The sequence below is a fragment of the Peromyscus eremicus genome, chromosome 11 (assembly GCF_949786415.1).
Source record: "Peromyscus eremicus chromosome 11, PerEre_H2_v1, whole genome shotgun sequence".
Lineage (NCBI taxonomy): Eukaryota > Metazoa > Chordata > Mammalia > Rodentia > Cricetidae > Peromyscus > Peromyscus eremicus.
Genome location: NC_081427.1, coordinates 48,242,701 through 48,259,186, shown reverse-complemented (window position 1 = coordinate 48,259,186; position 16,486 = coordinate 48,242,701). Strand labels below are relative to the sequence as shown.

At 35.8% G+C, this 16,486-nt stretch overlaps 1 protein-coding gene across 1 annotated transcript in view; it reads left to right on the top strand.

The window, feature by feature from the left end:
- Positions 1-16,486, top strand: part of Adamts6 (ADAM metallopeptidase with thrombospondin type 1 motif 6) — a 214,305-nt gene that overhangs the window by 88,664 nt on the left and 109,155 nt on the right. The window contains exon 11 of the mRNA XM_059276387.1: positions 11,008-11,115. Within this exon, the coding sequence (XP_059132370.1) occupies positions 11,008-11,115 (108 nt within the window). The remainder of the gene's footprint in view (positions 1-11,007; positions 11,116-16,486) is intronic.

Below are 16,486 nucleotides of genomic sequence, written 5' to 3'. Positions count from 1 at the left end.
TTGGTAGACCTTGGCAGTACTTTCAAGATTGTGTGTGATTATCTGGGTATGTAGAGACACATATACAACTTTGATTTCTCCTGTTTCTTTGTAAAGTCTTAGTTCTGAAAGGATCTAGTTTCTTTTGTTCCTAAATTGTCTTTTTTCCTAAAAGAAAGTCACCCAAGCATTAATCACAGTGACTACATGTACTCAGTGATCAAATGAGATCAAAGATGCTTTATACGATCACTCACAGTGTATCCCATTTTTCTGTTCACTAGTGAGAAAGTCTACATTGTACTTTTTATTCTGGAAATTGTGTTTGGACTCCATCCATAAGCTTCTATGGTAGATAATTTATGTTATTATTATTTATTATTATTACATTTATGGGATTTATGAATGTAATTTTTTCTTTGATGAACAAATTAATTTAAAAATTGATTCTTCTCACTTAGTCTAGAAGGCTCACTTTTTCTAGGTAGATAGAAACAAGACAAGTTGTAATTAAAAAACTTCATTTTTCTGCCTTTTGAATCTTTCTGTATAATGGTTATGCTGACTTCTATATCAGAAAACTTTGTGAAGACATTAGCATTTGTAGAGATAATTTCTTATATTTTGTCATGAACCCTTTCTACTTTGTTTCTCAATGAAATACTGGTTTCACTAGATACATATTCTATATGGAATTCTTATGCTCTTTTTGTATTCTACTATACATTTCTAGTTAGGATTCTTGATCTCTGATAGATTCTTTAAAATCTCTCCCACCTCTTGAACTTGAGCGTTGGGCACCAGATGTAAGACGAATTGCTAAACGGTCTTATTAATAAAAAACCTGGAGCCAGATATTGGGATGAAAACTGAGAAATCAGAGGAATAGGACAAGCCAGAGCCAACCTCACCTTACTAACTCTTCAGCCTCCAGAGAGAGCTACTTCCTGTATACCCACGCCTATATGCCTTTCTGTCCCTGCCCTCTTATTTCCTCTCTCCGCCCAGCTACATCACTTACTCTTTCCTCCCAGCTCTATCACTTCCTGTCTGTCTGTACAGACCTCCAGACCTCTATGGCTAACTAGTGCTAGAATTAAAAGTTTGTGCCACCATGCCTGGCTCTATTCCCCAGTGTGGCCTTGAACTCACAGAGAACTGGATGAATCTCTGCCTCCTGAATGCTAGGATTAATGGCGAGTGCTACCACTGCCTGACCCCTATGTTTAGTATAGTAGTTGACTTGACTTTTTCCTCTGATGCTCAGATAAGCTTTGTTGGGGGTGCACAAATAAAATATCACCACAGGTTCACACAATTATCATACCCAATTTACACTGGTTTTTATCTTATGTTTTCCTAACATTTATGACATTTCTAAATACTACTTTGGAAATCAATTGACTCTTTGAAGATTGAGTCCATTCTGGTTAGCACATTGTGCTTCAGGAGGTAGCTGAAGGGAAAGATGACCTGAGTGTAAGGTACTAAGGTGGGCATTAAACACACTGATATGAGACTAGGGAACAGTTGCCTTGAAATTATTCCTATTTTGAAAACTAATGACTTCTGGAAAGATTTTAAACAGTTATAGAATGAACCATAACTGCTACAGTGATACCTTTTCCCATCCCTTTCACTTTGGCCATTTTGTAGTGATTGAGAGCTGATAATGCCCAGCTTTTCAATACTCCATGATTTCTTAGTGACTTTTTAGTGTATGTGTTCAGTTATATATTTGTTAATCACATTTAGGTATTTTATTTGGAGCAGTATTCCACATTTATCATTACCTATTATCTAATTTTGTTTTCAGATTATCCATAAATTCTAGCAGATAGAAAAGAAAATATAATGGTTATAAATACAAAGAACAGAATAGCAGTGTAATATATAGATTAATATATTTGCACAATCTGGTATCCTACAAATGATATTCAGTGATCCATAACTGTTATATAGTACCTTTTTCTGAGATACTTCAGACTGCATTGATAAAATTTATAATGACTTTATAATAGTTTATAGATGGGGAAACTAAAATTACAATGTGTGATTTATACACTCCTAGATTAAAAACATGTAAAGATTTGAGTTTGTCACATCTGTTGCTTCTAGGTATAGTAATTGTGCTAATAAAATAAAGATTGTAGATGTGTTTGTTATAGAGAACACTAGTCTAGTCTTCATCAGGTAATGTCTCATTCCTGATTAGCAAACTTCTCAAAACTCTCCATCTTAGCCCTGTCTTTTGGGAGAGAAGTAATCTCTAAAATTACTGTTTGGGGACATACATTCTCGGATGTCTGAAATCCTAAATTGTGTCATCTTCGAATGATGGAATTTCTTACCACCACCACCACCACCACCACCACCACCACCACCACCACCACCACCACCACCACCACCACCACCTCCTCCACCTCATGTAGCTCAGGCTGACCTTAAACTTGCTATGTAGTTGGGGATGACCTTGAACTCCTGAACCTTCTCCTTGCTCCTCTCAATTGCTGGGATTCTAGGCATGTGATATCATACTCAGTTTATGTGGTGCTGGGGATCAAACTCAGGCCACTGTGTAGGTCAAACAGCTGCTCTGCCAACTAAGCTATATCCTCAGTCTCATTTTCTGTTATTACAAAAAAAAGTTAGGGACCAGATAAATGATTGATTTGATGAGTAAAGCCATTTGACCACCAAGCCTGAGGACCTGGGTTTGATCTTGGAACCTGCATGGTGGAAGGAGAGAACTAACTCCTGCAAGTTGTCCTCTGGCCTCCACACCTATGTGCGAAAGTTTGTGTATGTGCTTCTTTAAGATAAGCTGCAGCGTGTAAAGCTAGATCTTTACTATATTATCTTCAAATATCCCCCAATTCTGAGTCTAAGGATGATTTTTCAGTACTTCTTAACAAAAAGTTCATTGCAAATAAAACAACAGAACCGTTGTCTCTAGGAATCGTTTTTTATTTATGTATTTATTTTTTATTCAGAGCATCAGGCTCATAAAGCTCTGTAGAACCTATTATGTCACTTCTCTTCCACTTCTCACTTGTGGGTCATTTTCAATATTTTTATTAGAAAATAATCATAAAAACTAAACTGGCTGAAAGCATATTGCAATAATAATAAGTCTAAACGTAGAAAGGAATTCACTTATAGGCTTATATGATATATATGGGGGATCTTTATGGCTGTATTCCAAAAAGCATAGATTAGGGCTCTTTCAGATTTTGCTCCTTATTTCTTGATTCTGTCACTTTAAATCATATCCACACACAATTTTCAGATAACACTTAAGAATTTAATATAGGTTTATGATACCTAATATATATATATATAAAACTGTGAAGGGATGAGTGTTCATCTGCAGATAGATTGAAGTCACACAAGTTTTATAGACATCATAGCTTTGTGTAATTTGTGGATTTTTTTATTGTATGTGAATATTGTCATTGTTCATATAGGATAGAGCTACTGCATACATCTTCAGTAGTATGTTGTAAATTCTATGCTTTTAATATAGAACTAAATGATGCTCTACCAGTAGATAAGATATTCTCATCCATAAAGGAAAACACATTAGTTAGCACATGGTTTCACAATAGACCACAATATTTTTTGGAATATAATTTTTTTTTTTTTTGGTTTTTTGAGACAGGGTTTCTCTGTGTAGCTTTGCGCTTTTCCTGGAACTCACTTGGTAGCCCAGGCTGGCCTCGAACTCACAGAGATCCGCCTGGCTCTGCCTCCCGAGTGCTGGGATTAAAGGCGTGCGCCACCACCGCCCAGCGAAATATAATATTTTTAACAAAATATTTTAAATTTAAAAAGTCTGTTCACCATTCACTATTACCTATAATGTCAAGCTGACCATCAGTAAATTTTATTCATTCATAGAAAACTTTTCAGTGAACAACAGCCTAATTGTTTTTGTAAACCTCAGGTAGCAAGAGCATATACAAGATAGCATATACATTTCATGTGCTGGCCATATAGTAGACATTCAAGAAGTGTTTCCATTTCTTCTGTGAATATCTGTCATTTGTGGTTATGTTCCTGAACAGCAGCTACACTAAGAGGAGAAGATGAACCTTCTGTGATTTGAGAGCATGCGAAAATTTTGAGAGTCACATATTGACTCAATTTCGCCTTTTACTCTAACTCAAGTGGAATTTCTCTTGAGATAAGACTTCTGTCTGATCATTCTGTATATAAAAACATCCCCCAGTAATTCGCAGTCACATCATGTTAGTAAATTCGATAATTGTTTTGCTTAGTTGATTGCTTGATAGTTAAATGATGCCTTCCTTGATAACCTTACCTAAACTTATGCACGTTTATACATTCACATGCATAAGTCCTAGAATTTTTCCTTGCTTTTTTCTCATTAGCGTTTAGTACTTTCTAATATAATATTTATTTTCATTCTGTTTACTGCTATGTACCCGATTAGAATCTGTATAAGTTGCATTCAGAACAGTTCCCAGCTCAGTGCAGCTCATTGTAACAACATTCTGCCAGTTGTGTATTTCTCCCATAGAGCAGAGATTAGGTTTAATAAGGAAGCAGCTGTTTACCCTCACCAAAATTGTGCCATATCACACCGGGAGCTTATCTTGTCTGGCAAGTTACTATTGTTAGCATACTGGGTCCTTAGTTGGGTTCATGACTTTTGGTGATTGTGGATGACTTTTCTACCCTCCCCCCAAACTTGTGCAGTGTCTTCCAGCACTGTGAATGCTAGTCAGCAGGGAAGCATCCAGCTCAGTTCCAACTTGATTTCCCTGTGTTCTGTGTCCAAAGTGTTTGTTGTTTTCAGCAACAGAGTCTTACTCTATATAGACTACAGTTTTAAGTGCCTTCAGACCTTGTTCCTTTTGCTTATTATTTTATCACTACAAATTGTGATTCAAATCATTATTGCTTTGTCATTAAGGCATATTCATATAGACTGGGTGGGGGTGGCACACACCTTTAATCCCAGCACTTGGGAGGCAGAGGCAGGCAGATCTCTGTGAGTTCCAGGCCAGCCTGGTCTTCAGAGTGAGTTCTGGACAGCCAGGGCTATGTAGAGAAACCCTGCCTTGAAAAACCAAAACCAAACCAACCAAACAAAAAGAATTATTCATATAATTGCAAATGAACTTTGTTAGTATTTTTGAATATTGTTGATTCTCTGAACAATGTTTAAAAAATAGATGCAGAGAAATCAGAAGATAGTGTTGAAATAATGAAATAATGAAAAGTATATTGAGAAATACATATCAGAAAAGTTTACAGAAAATGAGTTTTAGTAGATTGGGGTTTTTGTTTGTTCATATTGTGCTTTACTTTTAAAGCTAAATGCTGTTTTTATTCTCTACAAAAACATTTTCAATACTCACAGTTATCTTTGATTTCTAAAGCGGGTCTATGGATTAATTATTCAGTTTTCAGGTATTAAATATATAATGGTTGTATTGAGAAAAATAGAATTCTCTTAAATATCTTAAGGTAGCATAAATTTTCTTCAGTGTGGTTTAACACAGACTTATAGAGTAAAGGACACTGAAATATTTTAGTCCCTCAGTAGTCTCTGGAATCCAAACATATATAATTACTCAACATATAATTGTTTAAAGGTTGCTTTGATTTTTTACTTTACCCCAATTCCAAGCCAAATCCTAGTTCCAGAGTCAAATGTAGGCTTAAAGGTTGGTGATTTTTTAAACTAACTGTGCATCTTCAAGGTTCCCTTTCATTTTTATAATCATTTTGGTATCTTTTTTTAAGCCTTCAAATTGTTGATTATTTAACCTCAATTTCTAGATCCTGTTTTATTGTTGTTGTTCCCTTTCTAGGATCTCATTCAGTTAATCGCCTGCTTAATGGGCTTGAGCTCTTTAAGGACTAAGTGTGGACATGCTATCTTGTTTGATTTGGATCCCTAGACCTAAGCCAGGCCACAGTGTTAGCAGATGTAGGTTTTCTATTTCTCTTTGCTGATGCTCCTTACTGACCCCGTCAAGGCTTTACTCTCCTCATTGACCATCTTTACTGCAACTGATAGGATGATGAGGACCCTGAGACTATTGTACAATTACTACCAAGAACCCAGCACAGCACAAAGGTTAACATTTCCCTCAAACTGGAAAATCATTCAGTATCTCTGATTATGATTTCAAGATAGCAGGCAGGCTTTCTCATAATTAGAGAAAAATTATGAAACATAAAAACACCTATAAAGGAAAGAGTTTCCTTTACTGGTCATAGTAAATGACTTGTTAGCTTCATTTAAAAAATCCAAATTCTATTGAAGTCATGAGGGCAGGTAAAGAAACAGTGAAAAGATACACCTTTTATATTAATTTTTAAAGATACGTTTATTGAGTTCACTGCAAGAATGCTGTGGGATGGGTAGTAACTAGATTACTACCTGCCTTATGTTAATTTTTAAAAAAACCGGGTTGATACCTCTCTGAGGAGTGGACAGGGGCATGGGATGGGAGGGAGTTGGGGAGCAGGAGAAGGGGAAGGAGCGGGAACTGGGATTAGTGTGTAAAATGAAAAGAAAATTTTTAAAAATAAAAAATATATATAAAAAAACAACAGATTGATAAATGGGTTCAAGTCTCAGTTTTTATTAAAGTGATCTCTGGTGCATGCAAATGTACTTACAGACCTATATCTCTAAGAAGAAAGTCCAATGAGCTGTATGATTTAGACTGCAAAGGACTAGCTGACTGGGATGCTGGGGAAATGCCAGCAGGGATTTAATTGAGCAAAGGTTTTTGTGGGTGAAAAATAACTTCCTTAAGAAATTGGGACCCTAGCTTGTACCTCACAAGAGAACAAAACAAAACTTTTTTTTTTTTAAATCAACTACTTCAACTACCTGATACCAAGCAAATAAATCAACTTGAAAGCGCATTCAGTGAAAACCTTAGAATGTGTGACAGAAACAATTGCGTTTGACTGTACTTTCATAAATCAAAAGCTATAGCATGATGAGAGATAAAAATAAACCCACTAAAGATAGGCTGGATATGGGTAATAAACAACATAAGCAAATAATCCAACATGAAACCAACAATCATTGTCTCAAGAGAAAATAGGTAGGAAAACCTTGGCAGGAGGGTAAGAGACATGAGGTTAAAAAGAGAAGATACAAAATTGTGCTGGCTAGGCATAGGAAGATGGTAAGATAGAGGTCTGTTAAAGGAACCAGAATCAAAGAAAAGTACAAATTCTCAGAGCATGTATCTGAAAACCAAACAAACAACAGATACAGTAGAGAAACTGCACTGAAGTAAGATCTTCAAACTCTTGAAAGGAGTTAAAATGACTTTCACACTAGAGCGTTGGCCTAAAAAGGGATCCTAATGTCTTCAAATGCTCAGGTAAGATTAATGTCAGCTTGGCAGTGTATATTCAATTAAAATATTTAAAACGAGGATAAATAAAATATATGTTCAGAAAAATAAGGAGAATTATTCTTTGGTTAGATAATTACTAAAGGATCTATGTCAAAAAAGAAATTGGATTCAGGGCACTGGCAAGCACCCAGATTTATCTAAATAAATATTATGGACAGTGGGTGTTGGACTAACTTTTAGATTTCTGTAGACAAAATTTTCTCTCCAAAAATTAACAGAATAAGGTAAGGTTGGCAACTTTTAATTTTTCTAAAAGGAACAGTTTGTAAATCATGCTTTAAGCACACAGATTCTGCCCCTGACTTACAGTCTCTGGTTAACAACAGCTAAGTAAAATTAGTAAAACTTAAGAAATGATGATTGTCTATTAAAATGAAAAATTAAAAAAAGGTGTCAGGGCTGAAGAGATAGTTCAGTGGTTAAGGGAACTGGCTGTCTTCCAGATGACCTGGGTTTCATCCCCAGCACCTACACAGAGGCTCACAACTGTCTGTAACTCTAGTTTCTAGGGATCTGGTGCCGTTTTCTGGCCTCTGTGGTCTCCAAGTATGCAAGTGGTACACAGATATGCATGTAGGAAAGAGAGTATAATGAAAAAAATACTACATTGGTATTGTTCTTCTAGTTTTATCAGAGAAATTAAAAGCATTGGTTTCCCTGGTCCCTGCGATTCTATGTGATAATATTTCTGCATTATGCTAACATGTCTGGTGGGTGGTAGAGTCTCAGTAAATATTTGCAAATGGAAAGGGAATATTGCTATCACTCTTTCAATCTTTCTTCCTGATTGTAGTTGACCCCATGAAACTAAAGATTCCATCTCAAATTTTCACTCTCCTGTACTGTCATTTAACAGAAATGTCTTTTAGAGGAGTTGTTGATGATTTCTTTCTTCTTCCTTAAACTTGAGGACCAGCAGAGCACCAGATTTCCCTGAGTCTCCCCAAAGTGAAATCTAAGATACTAAAGGAAACCCTAGCACAGAGGCAATGATTTATTCACCTAGAGAAGTCATGAAACTAATCGTAATAAACTTGAACTTCTGTCGGGAATGATGAACACATGCAAGAAAATAGTTGCTCCTGAGCTAAGCTGGGGGAAAAAGAAAACATTATTCCCATCCACTAACTGTACCCATCACCTTATATATTTCATTTAGGAAAGGAATTTAACAAGTATGGTCTGTGTTATATAGAACTTTCTCAAGAGATAAAAACCTTTCAGCCTGCAGTTAACTTCATTATAGCTTGAAACCTTCATGAAAGTGTGTATTCAGCAATTAATATTCATGTGCAAAGGAAACTGTCCAACTAAATATGTTGCCCATATTCTAGAACTTCTTCCTTGGTGTGAAATGAGCTTTTCTTGTATTTTGTCTTTCTCTTCTTAAATTCAATATCAAAATTCTTTTTTACTCGAGATGAAATGGCAACTGTGAATTCTGCTGGAAAAGCTTTCTGTGATCTCTGTGACTACTTTAACAGTTCAAGTGTTTTTTCCAGTGTGGGTCGGCAGACCCTTCCTGCATGTAGCAATGTGTGATAAATTAATCCCTAGCAAAATGCCAATCTTTAGGAAGCCAGTAAGGTAACACACTCCTGCTAGATCCCGAAATCTGTCTTTCAAACATCGAAGGAAGGTGTATTGTCAATCTGGACATCGCAATTAAAAAAGGACCTAAATCACTTGTCACTTTGGGTAGAGGTGTTCAAAGGTGCTTTTAGAAAATAATGTTTCTACAACACAACTAAATTGTGTGTGTTTTTAATGGATGCTCTGAGTATTGTCTTCAAAAGTAGAATCCTCATCATATAGTTTTGTATAAAGTATATTTTAGGCTTCTTTTTGCCTTTGTCTAAAGTAAGATTTAGATCCAACAAAAAGAAAAATTATTCAGAATCTTGTCCAGAGATAATCTATGCATTTTTTTCACATTTTAAATATATTGTTCTATTAAATGTATCTCTGTGAACTCATTGTTACTTGAATTTGGATAGGCTTTTACACATAGTTCAATATTTTAAAACCTTTAAATAGTAGCAGTCCTGCTGCTTCTAAAATGTTAAACTAAAAGAATGTACTGAAAATACATTGTAAGAGCAAGTAAGTATTATTTTTATTGAGTTCCATTATGAAAAGAACATTTTAGGTTGATACTATGATTCCCAGAAGGCTCTTCTAATGTTTTCTTTTTTAACTCACTAGTCTTTAAATAGAGTTTCAAAAATTGAAGTATATTTAATTTTTTTAATTTATTTTTTATTTTGTGTGTATAAGTGTTTCGCCTGCATGTATGTCTGTGCATCATGTGCATGCCTGGTACCTATGAAGGCCAGAGGGCATTGGATTTCCTAGAACTGGAGTTACAGATGGTTCTGAGCTGCCATGTGTGTGCTGGGAACTGACCTCAGGTCTTCTGCAAGAGCAGCTTGTGCTGTTAACAGCTGAGCCATTTCTTCAGCCCCCGATGTTAAGTATTTTAAAGCCCAATACACATTGTATGTCACCGCCTGTCTGATAGACAACACCTCAATAGGAATCCGAAGGGGGCCTCAGCTCTGAGTATTGTCTTCACAAGTAGAACCAAGTACTGGAGTATCGTGTGGACATTTCCACTTGCAGAATCATTAGTTCCCATATTTTCCCACTTTCCTTCTCAATGATGTCTGTGTCACATGATTTCTTTTGTGTCTGGAGAGTTAAAACTTCACTTGAGACATAAAAGTGACAGGATTAAGTGCTATATATTTATTATTTCTACATATTTATTGCATATTGTAACAAATATATTTAGATTCACAGTTCTAGTTTAAATTAATGGTGGTGATAGTAATTGATGATCATATGTAAAAAATTAGAATTTTGAGTATTTTCTTCTGAAGTTATTTTTTTAGATAATTATAACACAGACATAATATTTAGACATATCCAGATGATAATCTGATAACTTAACCTAGTATTTTATATTGTTGGTATTGGAAAAGTCTTATACTTCTGTTCTGAGAAAATACTAAGGAAGGAGGTGAAAATGTCATAAATAGGAGTATTTTATGAAAGTTTACCATCATTGTGTTAAACTGTTTGATAACTGAAAATAATATTTCTAGATAATTCTTTGACATACAAAATTTAGAAATTACTCTAAAATGTACCTCATATTTCTTTAAATTTATATGTTAAATTCCTATCTACTTGACAGTGTCTGCTCCATCTTTTTCCTTCCCAGAATACTACCAATTTTTAAAACTTAGATGCTCTGTTGGCAATTGTTAAGTTTGTGTTAGTATTTATTCTCAAGCATTGAAAAACCGAATTTCTTCTCTATGTATTTTTTCATTATTTTTCCTTATTAATGAAATATCTGTACATTGTTATGAAAAGATCCCCAGCAGTATTAAATAATAAAACATACTTTATCTACTAAAACATGAATTAGACCAAAGTTTAAGTGAATAACCTACCCTCTGAAAGACCTTCACCCTAAATCCTCTTTCAATAGTAGCTTGAACATCAGCAAGTGAGGCTGAGTGACTGTGATGTGCTCTATTCAAGAAACGCACGTGGCTTTAACCTCCGTTCCTCATCAACATGCTTTTGCCTTCTTTCCTAGGAAGTGTGTAGAGAGCTCTGGTGTCTTAGCAAAAGCAACCGCTGTGTCACCAACAGTATTCCAGCCGCGGAGGGGACATTGTGTCAGACTGGGAACATTGAAAAGGGGGTAAGCACCAATGATTTATTACCTGTTTGACACATAAACTGATCAGTTTCTGGTGCTGATGTTCATATGCTGGAAATCTATAGTAATTTAAGATGTACTTTGAATAGTATGTTTTTAACCAAGTGGTAATTGTCTACAAATGTGAAATTAAAAGGAGCTAACATCTTTGTGTCAGTTTCACATAAAAGAATAATAATAAAATAAAAGGAAGCAATTTATTGAACATGAAAGTTATGGCTTGAAATCTTAGTTTTCATTAGTCTAATTAAAAAATCTCTAAGAATTGTTCATGCAGGATTGGGATACAGCTGAAATGCTAGAGCATTTCCTAAAATGTAGAAGGTCTGGGCTCAATCTTCAGCACCATAGGAAAAAAAAGAAGAATTATTCAAGCAGTTATAAAAAATTAGTTATATTCTGCTACTCAAATTCTCTGGAATTGTTATATACGTAAATTATAGAATTCTATGGACTGAATTTATAACTAATACTTGTCATCTCTTCTCTGTTTTGCCTTATTCCATGTGAGCTGGGCTACTTTCAACAAAGATCACACTGAATTTCAGCTTGCAGTGGGATATTTAAATAAAAAGAATGAAAGTTTTTGGGCAGCTGTCACAGTTTATTAATTCTTGCTGACGGCTTCATTCAGGACCCATGACCTAGTGCCATGTTGATGGCTTTTCCATGCTGGGTTTGGAAATGTTGGTAAATTATGCTAAATATAAGGATTGGTAAGGCCATTTTAAAAGGATTAGGGATTTTTTTTTTCAAAATTTATAAGTAGCCAATAAAAATACAGAGACCTTCATACACTACAAAAATTCTTTCTTTCTCTTTTTTTTTCACTGAAGTAATAGAAAATATTAGGAACCACATTCTTGAAACAACAGTCTAGGTTTATTTTGGACCTGCCAGTCCTTGTCAAGGACAAGTAGCAATTTACATCCATCTGCAAAGAAATGTACAAGTGAAGGAAGGAAGCCGCAATGGGAATCTGTTGCTTTATTAGCCATTCACTGGTAGACTGTTCTTTTCACAGTCTGGCCTGAATTACAGTTTTTCTTCTCCTAGAGTAGCACTGTCAATAGACCTGATGGGTTTTTATTTTACTTTATTTTTCTAAGCACAGAACTATTTTTCTATAAATATTCATGAACTAGAGATGTAACTCAGTGATAGAATATTTGTCTAGCATTCACAAAGTCTTGGGTTTGACCCCCAGCACTACAAAAAAGGACAGGGAGTAAACATCTCAGAACCTTCCTACAAGCATTCTAGAAGTTCTATAATCACTACAAATATTAGTAATTATGCTATGAGTGATAGCTATTTGAAAATACATGGCTCAACTTTAATCACCTATGTGACAAACACAATTGTAGTGGTTTGAATATGTATGGCCCCCCATAGACTCAGTCATTTGAATGCTTGGCCCATAGGGAGTGGCACTATTAGGAGGTGTGGTCTTGTTGGAGGAAGTGGAGGCGGGCTTTGAGGTCTTATATACTCAAGCTATGCCCAGTGTGGTACACAGTCTTTTTCAGCTATCTGTGGATCAAGCTTTTTCTCCAACATCATGTCTGCCTGCATGCCACCATATCCTGCCATGATGATAATGGACTAAAACTCTGAATTGTAAGCTGCCCAATTAAATGTTTTCCTTATTGAAAGTTGCTGCAGTCATGGTGTCTCTTCACAGCAATAGAAACCCAAACTACAACAAAAGTTGGTACCAGGGACTGGGGTATTGCTGTGGTAGGCCTGAACATGCGTTTTTGGAGGACTGCGGATTTTGGAACTTTGGATCAAAAAAGCAGATGAACACTTTAAATGGGGATTAATGGACTAACCTAGTAGGAACATGGAGGACAGTGATGCTGAGGGTGATTTGAACTGGGTGAATTTGACTCAAGAGGTTTCAGAGGAGAATTTTAGCATGTAGCTGAGAGACTTGTTCTTATGATATTTTGGCAAAGAATGTGGCTGCTTTTTGCCTTTGTCTGAAAAGTTTGCCTGAGGCTAAAGTGAAGAGTTTTGGATTAATTCCATTGGCAGAGGAAGTCTTAAAACAGCCTAGTATTGACTGTTTTTTGGTGATTGGTGTTCACTCTTACAAAGATCTATAATGAAAAGGAGCAAACTGAGCAAGAAAAAATACAAAATGTACAATTTAAGGATATAGAAGGCACCAGAAGGTGGAATGATGTTAAGTCCTTTGTTCAAGGAAATAAACAGGTTAAGAAATGGAATAAAGGGAGTGGTGACCTTAGGGCAAGTTCCCACCCAGCTAAGTTTCCAACTTGCAAAAAGGAATTAAAGGAAAGTTTAGAGCCCTGTGTAGTGATGTACACCTTTAATCTCAGCACTTAGAAGGCAGAGGCTGGAAGATCTTTGAGTTTGAGGTCAGGCTAGTCTACAAAACAAGATCCAGAGCAACCAAGCTTAGGCAGTGAAAGACAGAAAACAGTGAATAGTTGAACGAGGAAGACATGTTCCAATCCCAGCAAGCACCAACCCCACTAAGCACCAGATCTTGGCAGCTTCAGCCACATGGTTCTGGTTTTAGTCAAGGATACAAGAAAGAGGTTATGGAATCTCCCTCCATGACAAAGGAAATCCATTGAGGCCAGGCATATGGCAGGGATATCCCTGCATGGAGGCCCCGAAAGACCATTGTGTGAAGTTGTAAAGGTGATTGTCTTGGAGACCCCCAAATTTTGGAGATTCTAGGATTGTGGAATACCTGCTGAAGAAAGCTGCTAGCAGGGAGTGGAACCAGCCTAAGAGAAAGTAGTGTGTTGCAGTCAACAAAGCTGAAAGGAGTTGGAGATCTGAAGAGCAATTTGACATCAGATGTGGAGATGCAGAGTTTGAAGTTTGCCTAACTGGTTTTAGTCTTGCTTTGGTCTAGTATTTCTTTACTATGCTTCCTTTCCTCCATTTTGGAACAGTAATGTATATCCTATGCCATTATATGTTGGAAGCATGTGATCTGTTTTCTGATTTTGATTTTATACGGTATTAGAATTAAGAGATTGCATGAACTCAAAAGAGACTTTGAAATTTGGACTTTTATTCATTGTTGAGACTATGATAGATTATGGGGACTTTAAAGTTGGACTAAATGCATTTTGTATTATGTTATGGCTACAAGCCTTTGGTGCCAGGGAATGCAATGTGGTAGTTTGAATAGGTATGGCCCCCATAGGCTCATGTTTGAAGCATGACCCATAGTGAGTGGCACTATTAGGAGACACAGCCTTGTTGAAAGAGATGTAGCCTTGTTGGAGGAAGTGTGTCATGGGTGGAGGCGGACTTTGATGTCTTATATGCTCAAACTATGCCCAGTGTGGTACATAGTCTCTTTCTGCTGCCTGGAGAAAGATTCTTCTCCTGCACAATGTCTGCCCTTATGCTGCCCTGCTTCTTGCCATGATGATAATGGACTAAACCTCTGAAAGTGTAAGCCAGCCTCAGTTAAACGTTTTACTTTATAAGAGTTACTGTGTTCATGGTGTCTTTAGTATCTTTTTTGTGCTGAGCTTGATAACAGGCCCTTAACTATTATGTCACAGAACTATATGCATATATGTGATGAAGACTGGATATCTCTTAGAAATTATAAGTTTGGAGAATTCTCAGAAAACATTTGCAATGCTAAGGTGACAACATTGAATTTAAGTTTATTAAAGTAAATAGAGTTAGAATTATTCCTAAGTGTGAATAAAAATAAGCAGAGATGAGACAACATAAATAAAATAGGGCAAAAATACATTTGATTCCTAAAGACTTACATTCTTACTTTAGTAGACTTTCATATCCCTAAACCCTTTCTTCAAATGAACCCTAATTTTAGTATATGGATTTAAAATGAGGAATGCTTCATTCTCACTTCAAGAGCTCCTTGCTGGGCCTTAGCCTATCTTCCCAGACCATTACCAGCTCATGGCATACCTCCACAGAATAAGTTGGACTCTACAAAAAACTACCTAGGAACCTTGTAAGTGTAGCGCTGGTTGTCGATCAAGATGCCAATTTTATTCACAACACAACAGTGTAGTATCATAAAGTCAATATGGTGGATGTGATCACCTAAAATTAATATATAAAGCAAATCTTAGTCATTTCATTTTCCCAGAAGCATGGAAGATGGGTAGTTTTAGAAACGGTACTAACAAACCTTAAAATGAATAAACCTATGGGAAAAAGGCAAATGTAGATTCCTAGAGGGAAAATAATATTAGAAAACAACTTAGGGGACCTTCAAAATGTCCACAAAAAATTGAATTTATTTAGTATGATGGCACATGGCAGTAATTGTCATTATTTGTGAGTCATGGACACTGTGGGTTCTAAGCTAGCCTGGGCAATTTAGTGAGGCTCTATTCAGTATAAAAATTGAAATTGAGGGTGTGCTGAGGATAGCCCAATGAGATAACACTTTTCTGGTCGCATGTGTATAGTCCTAGTTGAATAGGCTATCATGTGTGCACATACACACAAACTTTGAAATTTTAAAAAATACTTTAGACCTGCATTTTAAAGCAAAACAAAAAGCAAAGATGACTGAGTTCAATACTTTTTACTCATTGACTTTATTTACTACTATTCTCAATGAATTTTTGTTTTTGAGGGTGATATATATTTACTGTTGCTAAATACAGATTTTACACTTACAGCTTTGTCTATTTGGAAATTAAATGAGAACTCAGAACTCAGAATTTTGACTGAAAAAAAGAACAACCGTGCAGAGTCCTAGTGACAAAATTAAAGTGGCAATTTCAATTGACCTGATCGACCTTGTGGTTAGTCTAAACTAGGAATATAAAAATAGATGACATTCCCAATAATACTGATGGCAATGATAATGTTTTTAAAATACTTATGTCATGCCAGGTACGTGTTGCCATTTTCCTGTTGACAAAACCTCAATGAAGCAGGTACTGTTTTAACTTCATTTTACAGATGAAGAAAGGCTGAAAAAGCCAACACTACAAAGTAATTTCATACCGTTGCTGAAGCTTCAGCACTGGCCTTTCTGGGTCATAGTTGAAATCCTCTCATTTTAACTTACCTTATGATAAGGAATTGTATATTGAACAAAACAGTATTGAATGGTTATAGATATGAAGTAAACCCATCAGCATAAGGTAGGCAGCATAGTTTAGTGCAGTTAATGGAATTCTCATTTATCAACATGTAACAGTTAGTTCTTTGGTAAGGAATTACAGTAAGAAGTCAATGTGGGATAATAATATATGCTTATATCAACATTAATAAAATAATGTAATCATTAATAGAAGAGCAAACAAGAATCTACATACTTGACAGTGATAGTGGGATGAGATAATGAGGAGTGAGCTTTTTC